General features: G+C 43.4%; 1 protein-coding gene across 1 annotated transcript in view; it reads right to left on the bottom strand.

Annotated features, from left to right (window-relative positions):
* PANK2 (pantothenate kinase 2) overlaps nucleotides 1–13,729 on the bottom strand; it is a 33,770-nt gene extending 20,041 nt beyond the window's left edge. The window contains 2 exon segments of the mRNA XM_039224102.1: nucleotides 13,014–13,530; nucleotides 13,532–13,729. Of these exon segments, the coding sequence (XP_039080033.1) occupies nucleotides 13,014–13,530; nucleotides 13,532–13,729 (715 nt within the window).
* Nucleotides 13,730–14,676: the final 947 nt, after the last annotated feature.

Genomic DNA, 14,676 nt, shown 5'->3' with positions numbered 1-14,676 from the left:
TCTCAGGTATGAAGGAAAAGTATATATAAAAATACAGAACCATAAAGTCCAACATCTACCTTCTGTGAGTCTGAGAAATTTCCTGGGGAAAGCAGAGGAGGAAAGACTAAGTCATCAGGTTCACTAAGTGTCAAGCGGAACCAATTAGTGGCAAACAGACAGACTTAGACACATCCTATTGAAATGTCAAGAAATCCTAAAAGCTTCCAAAGATAAAAAAAAAAAAAAACAATTCCTACAAAGATACATAAATTACATAAAGGTGAAGTAGATTTTTTTCATCAGTAACATAGATGCTAGAAGACAGAAGAACACTGGCTTCAAAGTTATAAGGAAAAAGATTTTGAAACATATCCAGCCAAATCAGCTTTCAAGGAGGAGTCCAAAAGAAATTTTCACACGTTTACTACTCAAAGACCTTCTCTGAAATAATTAGTAAATGTATTCCAATATAATTTTTAAAGCATCCAAGAAGATACGTGCTTTAAGTAGATTTCCAATAATCAGCAAAGGAAACAATGCATGTGACCTGAAAAATCAGCAATCTGGAACTAAAATACATGATTTCAACACAGGAAGTTAAAAAGGGAAGAAAAAGGAGACAAGCAAAGCAAACAGTAGTTCTGTCTTGAAGGGAAAAGAAGATACAAATTTTGATTAATTCTAAATAAGAAAAAAGTGATGGTGTTTAAACACATAACGGGGTACCTGCGTGGCTCAGTCAGCTAAGCGTCCAATCCCATGATCTCATGGTTCATGGGTTCGAGCCCCGCATGGGGGGGTGGGGCGCTCAGAGCCTGGAGCCTATCTTCAGACTCTGTGTCTCCCTCTCTCTCTGACCCTCCCCTACTCATGCTGTCTCTATCTCTCTCTCAAAAATAAATAAAACATTAAAATTTTAATGCTTAAAAAATTTACAGGTAACTAAAAGAAAATAAACATATGACCTTCAAACAACTATGGAAAAAAATCAGTTCAAAAACAAAGAAAAAATATGGCAAATACAAAACAAAAAAAAGGGCAGGAATGAACACAAACGTATCAATAATCACAAATAGGTCAAATTACCCTTCAAATTAAGTCGATTATATGCTTATATACTATATATACATTTAAGATAACACAAGTAGACTGAAGGTAAATACATGGCAAAACATATACAAGAGAGTCCTATCATAAAGAGTTGGATGCTTTAAGATGAAAACAACATTCAGTCAAAAGTACTCAAATCAAAATCTTAAACACCTCACTGGAGACTGATATACCAGACACAGCAGGTGATACACTTAGGAACCATGGTATAGTTAAAGTCCAACATTATGTATCAAGACCAGCAATGCATTTAACAGAGACTACTTGGCTCACATGAGAGGTGCCCCTCCAAACAGTTAACTACCAAGGAAATAGGATTCACAACTCCCATCTTACACTCACTTGCCATCACATATTCACTGACCAATTTGGTGGGTAGAATCACTGGCACCATTTATCTAACTGACTTGAAACATTTCTATACTTGAATTTGGGGAGGCAAAATGAATGCCTGAACAATGCTACTCCGCTGTATTAAGCAAATGTTAATAACAGAAATTAAGTACAATACTAGCAGACTAAATAAAATTCAAACAAAAACCATTAAAAGGGAATAAAAAGAAATTATATAATGAGCATAAAAGAAGGAAAACTGGTGATCCTAACAAATGCTTCAAAAATATTAAAAACAAGGAGAAACTGACAAATATATACAACGTGATAATGACACAGGTATCAGAAATTTGTACTCACACACACACACAATAACAGTATACAGAAGATTTGAATACTAAGCTAATAAGGTGAATCTATGAAACATAAATAACTCTACCAAAAAAACAAATACACCTTCCTTTTAAATATCTACAAACCATACAAATTAACTGCACAAGCTTAAAGAACCTCAAATTCCAAAGAACAAAAACAAACCACATTCACTTTCCACAATAACTCAACATTATAAACTAATCCAACAAAACAAAGAAATAAATCTGTCCACCTAAGAATTTTTAAATTTTTTTTTTAATGTTTTTTTCATTTATTTCTATGAGAGAGAGAGAGACAGCCTGAGCAGGGGAGGGTCAGAGAGAGAGGGAGTCACAGACTGAAACAGGCTCCAGGCTCTGAGCAGGCAGTCAGCACAGAGCCCGACGCGGGGCTCGAACCCACGAACCGCGAGATCATGACCTAAGCGAAAGTCGGACGCTTAACCGACTAAGCCACCCAGGCGCCCCATGTCCACCTAAGAATTTTTAAACCCTTTTAATTCAAATTAAAGAGGAAATCAAAACAAAATTTATTTTTAGATGAATGACAATAAGAACACTATGTATCAAAACTAATAAGATATACCCTTGGTGGTACCCAAAGGGAAATTTCTGGCCTCAAATGTTTACCAAACGGATTCAAAAAAGAAAACTAAATAAAAAGGGAAATGTCACATACTATCTGAAAGGCTAGAAAAAGAATAAAATAGACCCAAAATAAGCAGAAAGGAATTATTAAAAATAAAAGCAAGATGTAGGGGTGCCTGGGTGGCTCAGTCGGTTTTATGTCCAACTTCTGCGCTGACAGCTCAGAGCCTGGAGCCTGCTTCAGATTCTGTGTCTCCCTCTCTCTCTGCCCCTCTCACACTCATGTTCTGTCTCTCTCAAAGCTAAACATTACAGAAAGAAAAAAATGCTTTAAAAAGATGTAAATGAAATTAGAAAAACAACATCATCATCATCATGAACAATGCCACAGGAGAGCTGATCAATAAAATCAAGCTTTGAAAAAGCCATTAAAAACAGACAAATTTCTGATAAGTATATCCAAGAAAAATAAACAACATATAGCTTTTTTTTATGTTCTTTAATGCTTTTCTTTAATGCTTATTTTTGAGATTTTCTGAGACAGAAACAGAACATGGGCAGGGGAGGGGCAGAGAGAAAGGGAAACACAAAATCTGAAGCGGGCTCCAGGATGCCAACACAGAGCCCAACCTGGGGCTGGAACTCACAAACCGTGAGTTTTGAACCATAAAATCATGACCCGAGCCGAAGTCGGACAATACAGCTTTAAAAAAAGGAGTATGTAACTAGAGACTACACGAGTATACAATTTATTTTATAAGTTTAAAATGTACACTAGAGGGGCGCCTGGGTGGCTCAGTCAATTAAGTGTCCAACTTCGGCTCAGGTCATGATCTCACAGTTCGTGGGTTCGATCCCCGCGTCGGGCTCTGTGCTGACAACTGGCTCAGAGCCTAGAGCCTGTTTCGGATTCTGTGTCTCCCTCTCTCTCTGACCCTCCACTGTTCATGCTGTCTCTCTCTCTCAGAAACAAATAAAACATTAAAAAAATTTTTTAATAAGAAATAAAAATGTACACTAGAGAATTAGCAAGAAAAAAGAGTACAAAAAGTGGCTCAAAATAAGATCATAAACACAAATCAAAAGCACTGAAATTTTTTAAAAAGATGTGAAAGATCTACCACCCAAACAAGAACAAAAAAGCACCAGGCCCTAATGGTTTCCAGGCAAACCTCTCAAAGCTTCTAGGTTACAGAAAAATCTAAGGTCATTCTAACCTCATATCAAAAACTAAAAACGAGGGGCACCTGAGCAGCTCAGTCGGTTGAGCGTCCCACCCTTGATTCTGGCTCAGGTCATGTTGTCACAGTTTGTGGGATCAAGCCCCATGCTGGACTCTGCAATGAGTGGTGCCTGCTTAAGATTCTCTCCCTCCCTCCCTCTCCCCACCCCCCTCCACTCACACTCTCAGAAAAAAATAAAACCAGAAAAGAAATATCTCACAACAAAATGCATTAAATTATTAAACAATGTCCAGTTGTGCAGTAAGAGTAATTAACCATAGTCAAGAGAAATTCTTCTCAGGAATGCAAAAAGATGGTTTTCACATTAGATTCCAAAAAATACAAATTAAGAGAATCAATTAAGTAACAGAATAAGGGGCACCTGGGTGGCTTATTAGTCAGGCATCTGACTCTTGATTTTGCCTCAGGTCATGATCTCAAGGTTGGTGGGTTCGAACCCTGCACTGGGCTCCACTGGGCTCCCAGCTGACACTGCAGAGACTACTTGGGTTTCTCTCTCTGCCCCACTCACGTGCGCTCTCTCTCTCTCTCGCTCTCTCTCTCTCTCAAAATAAATGGATAAACTTTAAAATAAATAAACAAAAATTTAAGTATGTGGGGGAAAAAAGAAACATACAAATACTAATAGCTTTTCCTATACAATAAGCAAAACCCAACAAGAAAATATCAAGCAAAAATGTCACACATAACAATACGTAGAAATAAATCTTAATACTAAATATGTACAATAGCTATTAAAATAGTGTGCTGAAAATCACAGCAGTGGAAAGATTCCTGTTCCAGGAAACATTGAGTATTATTAAAATGTCAATTCTCCCCAAGTTAACCTAACAATGTCAATGCAAGTCTACAGAGCTGACTCACCAGCAGCCATTCCACCTCAGTCCCAGGGACAGTCCTGAATCTTTTTTTTTTTTTTAAATATCTTTATTTATTTCTAGAAGAGAGAGAGAGACAGCGTGAACAGGGGAGGGTCAGAGAAAGAGGGAGACACAGACTCTGAAATAGGCTCCAGGCTCTGAGCTGGCAGTCAGCACAGAGCCCGACGCAGGGCTCGAACCCACGAACCGCGAGATCATGACCTAAGCGAAAGTCGGACGCTTAACCGACTAAGCCACCCAGGCGCCCCATTCCTGAATCTTTTTTACACCTACAAAAATTTCATTCCCAATGACAGGACTGACCCAACCTGGCAAAAAGCATGAAAAATCTGTCCCTGGCATCTATTAAAAAAGTTTATTCTGGGGCGCCTGGGTGGCTTAGTCGGTTAAGCGTCGACTTTCGCTTAGGTCATGATCTCGCGCGCGGTTCGTGGGTTCGAGCCCCGCGTCGGGCTCCGTGCTGACTGCCAGCTCAGAGCCTGGACCCTGCTTCAGATTCTGTGTCTCCCTCTCTCTCTGACCCTCCCCTGCTCATGCTGTCTCTCTCTGTCTCCTAGAAATAAATAAAACATTAAAAAAAAAAAAGTTTATTCACTCTAGAAAGCAACAGTACTAAATAGGACTGAAGCAAGGAGGTCAATTCCTATTTTCCAACCTGAATGCCATTTTTTTTAATGTTTATTTTGAGAGAGGGAGCAAGAGAGTTACCATATGCTTGGGCAAGCAGGGAGGGGTAGAGAAAGAGAGAGAGAGAGAGAGAGAGAGAGAGAGAGAGAGAGAGAATTCCAAGCAGGCCCCGCATTGTCAGCACAGAGCCCAACTCGAAGCTCTCTCTCATGAACAGTGAGATCATGACCTGAACCAAATCAAGAGCACCCAGGCACCCTGTACCATTCTTTAACCATCAACTTTAGGAAGCCACTAACCTTGTAATTAGCACAAACAGCACTCCACCAACAAACATAGTACATCAATAGGATTAGAATCTTGGGGCATCTGGGTGGCTCAGTGGTTATGAGTCCAACTCTTTATTTCAGCTTAGGTCATGATCTAACAGTTCATGGGTTCAAGCCCAGCACAGGGGTCTGTGCTGGGAGCATGGAGTATGCTTGGGATTCTCTCTCCCCCTCCCCTGCTCTCGCTCTCTCTCTCTCAAAAAAACAAACTTTTTAAAAATAGGACTGGAATCTGAAGGTCTTGACATATCTAAGACCAATGGAAGATTTTATAATGCTTAAAGCAAATTAAGCTTTACTTTCATTTCCTTAGATTAAAACATTTAAACATTAATGTATAGCCATTATGTGTTAAATGATTATTAACAGTCATGCACTCTATTAGGCGCTTGACTGTATAAATTTATTTAATGTTTGCAATGACCACATAAGACAACTACTATAATCATCCCACTTTACAGATTAAGAAACTGAAATGCACAAGAGTCAAAGGTCACAATCAAGAAAAGGCAGAAGTGGGACTCAAACCCAGATTTCCTAAATCCTTTCACAAGCATTTTCAACAAGTGTCTATACAAACCTAAAAGCATAGAACACACACTCATGAGTTAATAAGAAAATAAAATTTAAAAGGAATTTAATAAAAATCATGTGCTTTAAAAAATTAGGAGGATCAACAATATATAAAGAAAAATAAGGAGTCTTAGGCAGAGCTCACTTCATATAGACTTTAACAGTTTCTGGATTTTTTTCTGTACTACTCAAACCATTTACATACCCAAGAACCAAGGAACACTGAGAAGCACAGGAGGTCCATTAGACACATGTTCTCTGTTAATGGCTGAGAGAACTGTGTCAGGCCATATAATTCTGTTATTTCTAAACATTCAGCCTGTCCAAAGGGATCAGATTCCCATCACTGACTGCAAGACTACCCCATATACTATAATATAATGAATACTGGAATAAGCTTTCTAATACTTGTTCAAAACACTGTGTTTCTGCTGGGAAAAGTCGCGGGAAAAGGAACTTCTGCTATACCATCACAGTCTTCATATCTCACCAACACAACACCTATTTATCGCCTCTAATCAGTGAGTCATTCCATTAATTTTCACAGACATACTAGTCTGTTTGCAACCCTTAGCATATATCCTAATATTAAGAACTCTAAAGTACTCAGTCTAGACAATCTATAATTGACTTAAGAATTTAAACTCTGCCTCACAGGTTATTTATGTAAAACCATCTGTAGTACCACGTCTGTCTCATAATAGGTCTCAACAACTGAAATGCTTTCCAATGGGAAATAAATGGTTTATAAGAATGTGCTCAATTTTCCAACACTATGAACCACATCTTTACCAGACCACATGTGGTAAAGATACTGCAAACCCAAATCTCTAGGCTGGTCTAGGCAGCAATCCTTGGCCTCAACTAAAAGACATACTTTAATAATAATTATTCTTATTCTCAAAATAGTTTTAACTTGGGAACTAGATTCCTATAAAATATTGTACATTATCAAATCAGTAGACTCAATAATAAATTCTACATTCAGGAAATATAAACACACAAAACCCAATAAACTACTAGAAAGCTAAAGATGGCTTCCACTTTCAGAAAGCAAACTTTAATTTTCACATGCTGGTCAGTCTCACGGAGACACACTGAGAAAGAACAGAATAAACTGAGAAAGAACAAGTGCCTGAAGATAAAGGTACCTGAAAATATCCCAAAGTATGAACCTAAGAAATGTTCACCAGGTTATAAATTTGAGCCTAAGAAACATCACTGTTCTTCTAAATGACCAAAGTTAACTATTCTTTTCTGCCTAAGGTCCTCTCTAACAGCCTATTCCTGTCTTATTCTTTCTCTCTCCCTTTAACATGTGTTTAAGCAAAAGATTTTTTTTTAATGTTTATTTTTGAGAGAGAGAGAGAGAGAGAGAGAGAGAGAGAGAGAGAGAATGCACTTATTTGTGCATATGCAGAGGATGGGGAGGGACAGAGGATCCCAGGCGGGCTCTGTGCTGATGTGGGGCTCAAACTCACGAACCATGAGATCATGATGGGAACCAAAGCTGGACCCTTAACGGACTGAGCCACCCAGGTGCCCCTAAAAGATTTTTTTGTTTGTTTACTTATTTCTTTTGAAAGAGAGAGAGCACAAGTGAGGGAAGGACAGAGAGAGAATCCCAAGCAGGCTCCACACTATCAGTACAGAGCCTGATGCAGGGCTCAAACGTGAGAACCTCAAACTCACCAACCAAACCGGGAGATCATGACCTGAGCTGAAATAAAGAGTTGGGCAATGGGGGTGCCTGGGTGGCTCAGACGGTTAAGCATCTGACTGTCACGATCTCACAGTTCATGGGTTTGACCCCCACATCAGGCTCTGTGCTGACAGCTCACATTCTGTGTGTGTCTTTCTCCCCTCCCCTCTCCTCTCCTCCTTCTCTCTCTCTCTCAAAACTAAATAAAAACAATTAAAAAAAAAAAAGTCAGATGATTAACTGACCAGGCCACGCAGGTGCCCCAAAAGATTAATAGCATACATCACTTCTCGTTTATGGTATCCCCTAGACAAAAGAGGGTGGGGATGCTAACACTGTTTGAACAATCATATTACCTAAATGCACGATTCATATATATATAGCCCCTAAAATATCATACTGTACCATTTTGCACTGCTGCATACTTCCATTATTTTTGGGCCCTGCTTAATGCTTCACATTCATTAAACAACCAAAGTAAAGGGACAGGTTTACTTTGACTTCATTTCGACTTAAAGTTGAGTAAAAAGGTTAAAAAGCATCCTCTCTCCCATTCTGTATCTCAAACATAGTCTACAAAGCAACAGAAATCCTTTTTACTGAGCTCCTAATGGGCAGCCTTCCCTAATTCCCTAACTGAAAATGAAACACTGCACCTAGTAAGGGACAGTCTCCCAGGGCCCCAGCATCAATTCCTTTCTGCCAACACTGATGCTCCCCAAAAGCCAAGGAAAAGCAATCCATTTGCTGGGCTGGCATTATCAGGCTACAAACAAAAGTGTTTGGTTTTTTTTAAGTTTTTCATTTTTGTTTTTTGGTTTTCTTTTTAGTAATCTCAACACCCAGCCCCAGTGAGTCTCAAACTCACAACCCCAAGAGTCACATGTTCTACCAACTGAGCCAGCCAGGCTCCCCTAAAAGCTTTATTTTCTAGATCAATGGAAATGATATTCCACGACTAATATGAGTTGAAAATCAACATGTCCCAAAGATCTCTCTGGAGTGCTACAACATACCTCATGCTTTGAAATCACCTTCAAGAGTCCAGGTCATTCGCCCCCAACGCACGCACACACGCACGCGCGCGCACACACACACGGAGTACTCTCATCTCAGGTTCCCACACCTCCAACACATCTACTGCACATCTGAGACCCTTGATTAAAATGCATGTTCTCTTGTGAAGTGCCTGTATGCATTTGTCAAAATGTACATTTTGCTGTAGGTAATTATGCCTCAGTAAAAATTTTTAAAACTCAACAGATGCATTAAAAAAGGTGGGGGGCCACCTAGGTGGCTTAGCTGGTTAAGTGACCAACTTCAGCTCAGGTCATGATCTCACAGTTTGTGAGTACAATCCTTGCATTGGGCTCTCTGCTGTCAGTGTGCATGAGGACTGCTTCAGATCCTCTGCTCCCCTCTCTCTTTGCTCCTCCCCCACTCACGCTCTGTCTCAAATAGAAATAAACATTATGGGGCGCCTGGGTGGCTCAGGTGGTTAAGCGTCCAACTTTGGCTCAGGTCATGATCTCATGGTTCATGGGTTTGAGGCCCACGTCGGGCTCTGTGCTGACAGCTAGCTCAGAGCCTGGAGCCTGTTTCAGATTCTGTGTCTCCCTCTCTCTCTGACCCTCCCCTGCTCACGCCGTCTTTCTCTCTCTCTCTCTCTCAGAAATGAATAAAACATTTCTCTGACCCTCCCCTGCTCACACTGTCTCTCTCTCAGAAATAAATAAAACATTAAAAAAAAATTTTATAAATTAACAGATGCATGTTCTTAGACCCGTTTGCCGACCTGATTTTCTTTTTTTAAGCTTCTAAGTGATTCCATGTGAGAACCACTGTTCTGGGTTCTGGAAGGTACACTGCATGTACCTTCCCACCACTCAAAAATAGGGAAAGTCAAGAACACTGGTCTGAAAGTCAGACCCCTAGAATCAAAACACAGTTCCATTATTAACTCACTACATGCCCTTGAACAAAAGAAAAATTTCACTAACAGTTTCCTCATCTGGAAACTGGGGATAAGAAAATACCTACCACACAGGTAACTGTGAGACTTCAAGACAGGTTTTTAACATATCTGACACTGTGTAACACAAACAAGTAAGCACTACATCATTAGCATCTTTGTTTCCATCATTTTAAATCAATCTTTACTTGGTACTTCTCTGTCCTGTGAGACATACTCCATCTAACCTAAAACTTCTGAAGAACTTCTTAGACACAGACATGCCTAGCCTCATCCCTAATGCCTTTGTAAGTCTGGGATGGGAACAGGTTCGAGAATCACACTGTTCTAATGAACATGTGTGACAGAACTTGACTATAACCAGGGCCTACAAGAATTCCTAAGATAAACTGAATAGCTCCTTCTAGTTTCAAATGGCAACTAGTTTCCTACTTTTAAACAAGTAGTTTAAGGACATCTAAACGAGGCTCTCTAACCTCCAAAGAACGATGGCACCACCCCCTACCCAACTTTGCCAAATATAAATACAGAGACTTAGTCTTTATTTAATTCTCTCAAAGGTGAAATCATTCTTGGAGGGTTCAGAAATCAACAGGCTGCCTCTCCCTCTAACAGATGCACCCCTGGATAGTAACAGAAAAAACAAACAGAAGGAAGAAATACCCTGTATATTTCTTTAACAGATCTCATTACCTGAGAGATGGCTATTCATGATTTATCAGAGAAAGTAATAAAGGCTACCGTGACAAACACCAGACATGAAAACCAAAATAAATAAATAAATCCAACAATGTGATTAGCCTTGGTTCCTTAAAAAATATGTCAGGGACACCTACGTGGCTCAGTCTAAGCACCCAATTCTTTTTTTTTTTTTTTAAGACAGAGAGAGGGTGAGTGCAAGTGGGGGAAGGGCAGAGAGAGAGAAGGACACAGAATCCAAAACAGGCTCCAGGCTTTGAGTTGTTAGCACCGAGCCCGACAAACTTACCAGCTGTGAGATCATGACCTGAGCTAAAGTCAGGGACTTAACCGACTGAACCACCCAGGTGCCCCTTTGCGGCCAATTCTTGATTTCGGCTCGGGTCATGATCACCACATGGAGCCTGCTGGAGATTCTCTCTCCCCTCTCCTTCTTGCACGTGCACTCTCTTTAAAAATAAAAAAGTAAGGGGCGCCTGGGTGGCTTAGTCAGTTATGCGTCCGACTTTCGCTTAGGTCAGGATCTCGCAGTTCATGGGGTCGAGCCCCTCGTCAGGCTCTGTGCTGACTGCCAGCTCGGAGCCTGGAACCTATTTCAGAGTCTGTATCTCCCTCTCTCTCTGACCCTCCCCTGCTCATGCTGTCTCTCTCTCTCTCTCTCTCCTAGAAATAAAAATATTTTTTAAAAAAATAAAAAAGATAAAAAAGTAAAATGATACCTCAAAACCACCTTACACACCCCACCCACCCCCAATACAGTCTAAACCAGAGTTTTCCAGAGGTGTCTCTGAGCCACCTTTATATAAATGATACAAGGAGTTTGTTAAAACGCAGCTTCTTAGAACCTTCTCCAGATTCTGTCTCAAAAAGATGGGAGTTGGACCCAAGAAATTCGCATTTTTAACTCCCAAGGTCATTTTTATGTTGAAAATTTGGAAGTACTTCCACAGTAGTTAGTAATTTTCACCTCAAGTAAGCCTTGAACACAAAAGATGCTGATTGTGCTTGGCCTTAGAGCAAAGAAGTAACTGCTAACAGGATATGCACAGTTCAATAAAGCATAGTGGTTGAGAAGATGTATGAAGCTGGACTTCCTGAATTTACATTTCTATGCCACCCACTCACAAGTCTTTTGACAAGGGGCAAATAGACCACCGTTTTCTCATCTGTAAAATGGAATACAAGTTATGAGTACTGAGTTATTAAAGCTCTCAGTAGAGTGCCTGACCCCCCACAAACACCCAAACTACAATACTTACTTAGAATTCTTATTGCCAACAGCTGAAAGACAGCTGGCTAAATGGCTGTGAATCTCTGGAATTTACATCCATCTCTAATAATGTAGTACAAAGCCATTAACTAATGTTTTGCAGTACCTAAAAAACAGGTGCTTCTCAAATAAAACACAAACCAGGTAACTGGCTCTAAAAATGGTACAGACTGAGAGCAGTTAATCTGTTTTCCAGATTTCTTTCAAGACAGGAAAAGACAAAATAATTCAGACTCCCAAATTCTTCACAGCAAAACAGGGCTACATTTAACATTTAATCATCCAAATAATGTTAAGACGAAAGTAAAGCAACCAGGTGGCTGGGCCGAGGTACAAGACCATCCAATAAAGACCTCACACTCATGCTGCCACTTTCTCTCACTCTCATAACCTGCGTTTAAAACAAGCGGATTTCCTGAAAGGAATTTGGCAACAAGACCAAAAAAAAAAAAAAAAACCTAACCATATGTAAAATGTCACTAAATGATAAAGCTTATATTAGAGTATTAAGACAGTGGATACTTTCAACAATAGCAATAGCTACTAGACTGAGGATGTCACCTTTAAAGGGCTGAAAATATTTGGACTAGGTCACAACGCAGGAAAAAGCAGCCTGATAAGAAAATGGAGAAACCGATTCTCCCTCCGCAAAGAGCATGTGCAACTGCCAAGGCGAGATTCCCTCAAAAGAAAAAGCCTTAATGCCCAGAACGCTACAGGCTGAATCGTGAGTATCAGCAAATAGGTACAAAGAAAATAAAGATATCTGGACGAGAGATGACCCGAATTCTCACAGTAGGAAAAGCAGACAAAGGTTAAGTGCACAGAACACGGAATCCAGTTTTAGGCCTGCAGCAACTCAAGGGCCACTTAACCATTTTCCAGGAAGGGCGAAATCTACAGATTAACGGGATTTAACGTCTTGGACATAGCTCTTGGGGACCCACGGAAAACAGACATGGGGGATTCAAAGGACTCGGGGGGAGGGGAGGCGGTGGAAATGAGTCAAAAGAAGCCTTCTCGACGATAAAATCATGTGATTCTCGGGCAAAGAATGCCCAAAGAGCTAAGGAGAGGGAGAAAGGGTCCGGGGTAAAGACCCTCCACTTCCACCACCCGCAAGAGCGGACCACTGCGCGCGAGGTCTGGGCGGGGGCCCGACCCCAACCCCCCAAACTTGGACCCGAGGCCTCCAGCCGGGTGTCAGCCCGTGCACCAACCTGGGACCACCGTGCGGGGGCACTGTCCCCACGCGAGCGCGCGGGAAAAACGGCGGCCGCGCCGGAAGGGGGCAGGGCGAGCCGCGAGGACGACCCCCCGGGCACTTACGCTGCCGCTTCTTCCTGAGGCTTTCCACACGCTGGCGGGAGACCGAGGGAGCGCCGCTGTAGGAGCCGGGCCGGTTTCGCCTAATGCCCCCTGCCGAAGCCGAGGCAGAGGACCCGACGGGGGGCTCCGACGCGCTACTCGCCCGGCGCCGCAGCTCCCGCCGCCGCCCATCAGGCCCTTCGGGCCCCGGCTCCCCCGCCGATGAGGCGGAGGTGTCGGCCGCTCTGCCGTGGCGCTCCATGGGCACGCCGAGCCGGGCCGCTCCCATCCGCAGCAGCCACCGCTGCCGCGCCAGCCAGTCCCCCAGCGCCGAAACCCTCGTCGCCTCCTCCGCGGCAGTCCAGCGCAAGCTGAAGCGCCCCCTCCGCCGGCCGCCTCTTCCGTTGCGCCAACGTGCCGCAAGCCAATCCAAATAGGCTGGGGGCGGCCCGAAGGCCTCGCGTCCAATCGTCTCCCTCACTCGAGGCGGATCGACCGCGCCCCCGTCCAATGAAAGGCTCCCAGGACGGGGAGGGGCGGAGAGTGGCGGGGGAGGGGATCGGAGCTTGGCCGCGAAGAAGGCGGTGTTGCTGAGCGGAGAGCGATGGCGGCGCCGCCCAATGGACGTGTGGGTAGAGGGGTCGGCGCACCCGCCCGCACTTGCTGACGGCTGGCGGGGGGAGGGGGGAAGACCCTGGGGGGGGACCTGGCCTCAGAGTCCCGCACCGCTGCTGCATCCCTCTCCTTCTACCCGCGCCCTCTTGCAGCCCAGCAGTGTGTCCCCCAAGCGTCTGGCCACTAGTTGTTGGCAGACAGAAGGGTTTGAACCGCGGCTGACCTTAGCCTTTGTCCCTCGGCCTGGTGCCGCCGCCGCCGCCGTCGAGACCGCCAGGCCCTCCACGCTCTTTTTTACCACCCTCTCCCTTAGCACTGCCACTGGCGTATTTGGGCCAAGCCCCCTCCATTCCGCCTGCGTTGGAGAAATGTTCCCGGTACCAGAAGGAAAGAAAGGTCTGGGGCTGGTCTCCATGGCAACTGGAAGAAAGAGGTGGGTTATAAATCCTACGCCACCCTCCAGTGCTGAAGGAGGGGGTGTGAGAGTCCAGGAGTAGGGTTGGCGTTTTGAAGGACACTCTGGATTCCTTTTCTGTGCGGTCCACTCGGGGGACATGGAGGATTTGGTGACTGCCTTGAAACGTGGGTTTGGAGGCGGGGGGGGGGGGGGAGTGCGTCTCCGCGCGCTAATAATATTCCCTTTTGGAGGGCGAGATCACGGTCCACTCGGGGGACATGGAGGATTTGGTGACTGCCTTGAAACGTGGGTTTGGAGGCGGGGGGGGGGGGGTAGTGCGTCTCCGCGCGCTAATAATATTCCCTTTTGGAGGGCGAGATCACAGTCCCCTCCAGGCCTGAGATACTGACCATTCACACCTACCAAAGGCCCTTCCAACCGTCCCTTCTCCAAATGATCCCACCTTGCTCTGTACCCCAAGGCACTCTCTCCATGAAGTTTAACAGGACTATGAGTTTCATAAGTGCCTCCCCTCCCCACCCGACCCCACCCCCAGGACACTGTAATGTCCCTTGAGTGATAGCCCTCATTTTCTTTACTTTTCGCGTAATAACTGCTAGTAGCCGGCTGACGAACGAGGAAGATGAGCTTCTCCCTTGTCTGTTGAATAGA

This window comes from Hyaena hyaena, unplaced genomic scaffold (assembly GCF_003009895.1).
Source record: "Hyaena hyaena isolate Hyena2069 unplaced genomic scaffold, ASM300989v1 scaffold_16, whole genome shotgun sequence".
Taxonomy (NCBI): domain Eukaryota; kingdom Metazoa; phylum Chordata; class Mammalia; order Carnivora; family Hyaenidae; genus Hyaena; species Hyaena hyaena.
Note: the sequence above shows the minus strand (reverse complement) of the source record. Positions and strands in the feature narration are given on the sequence as shown.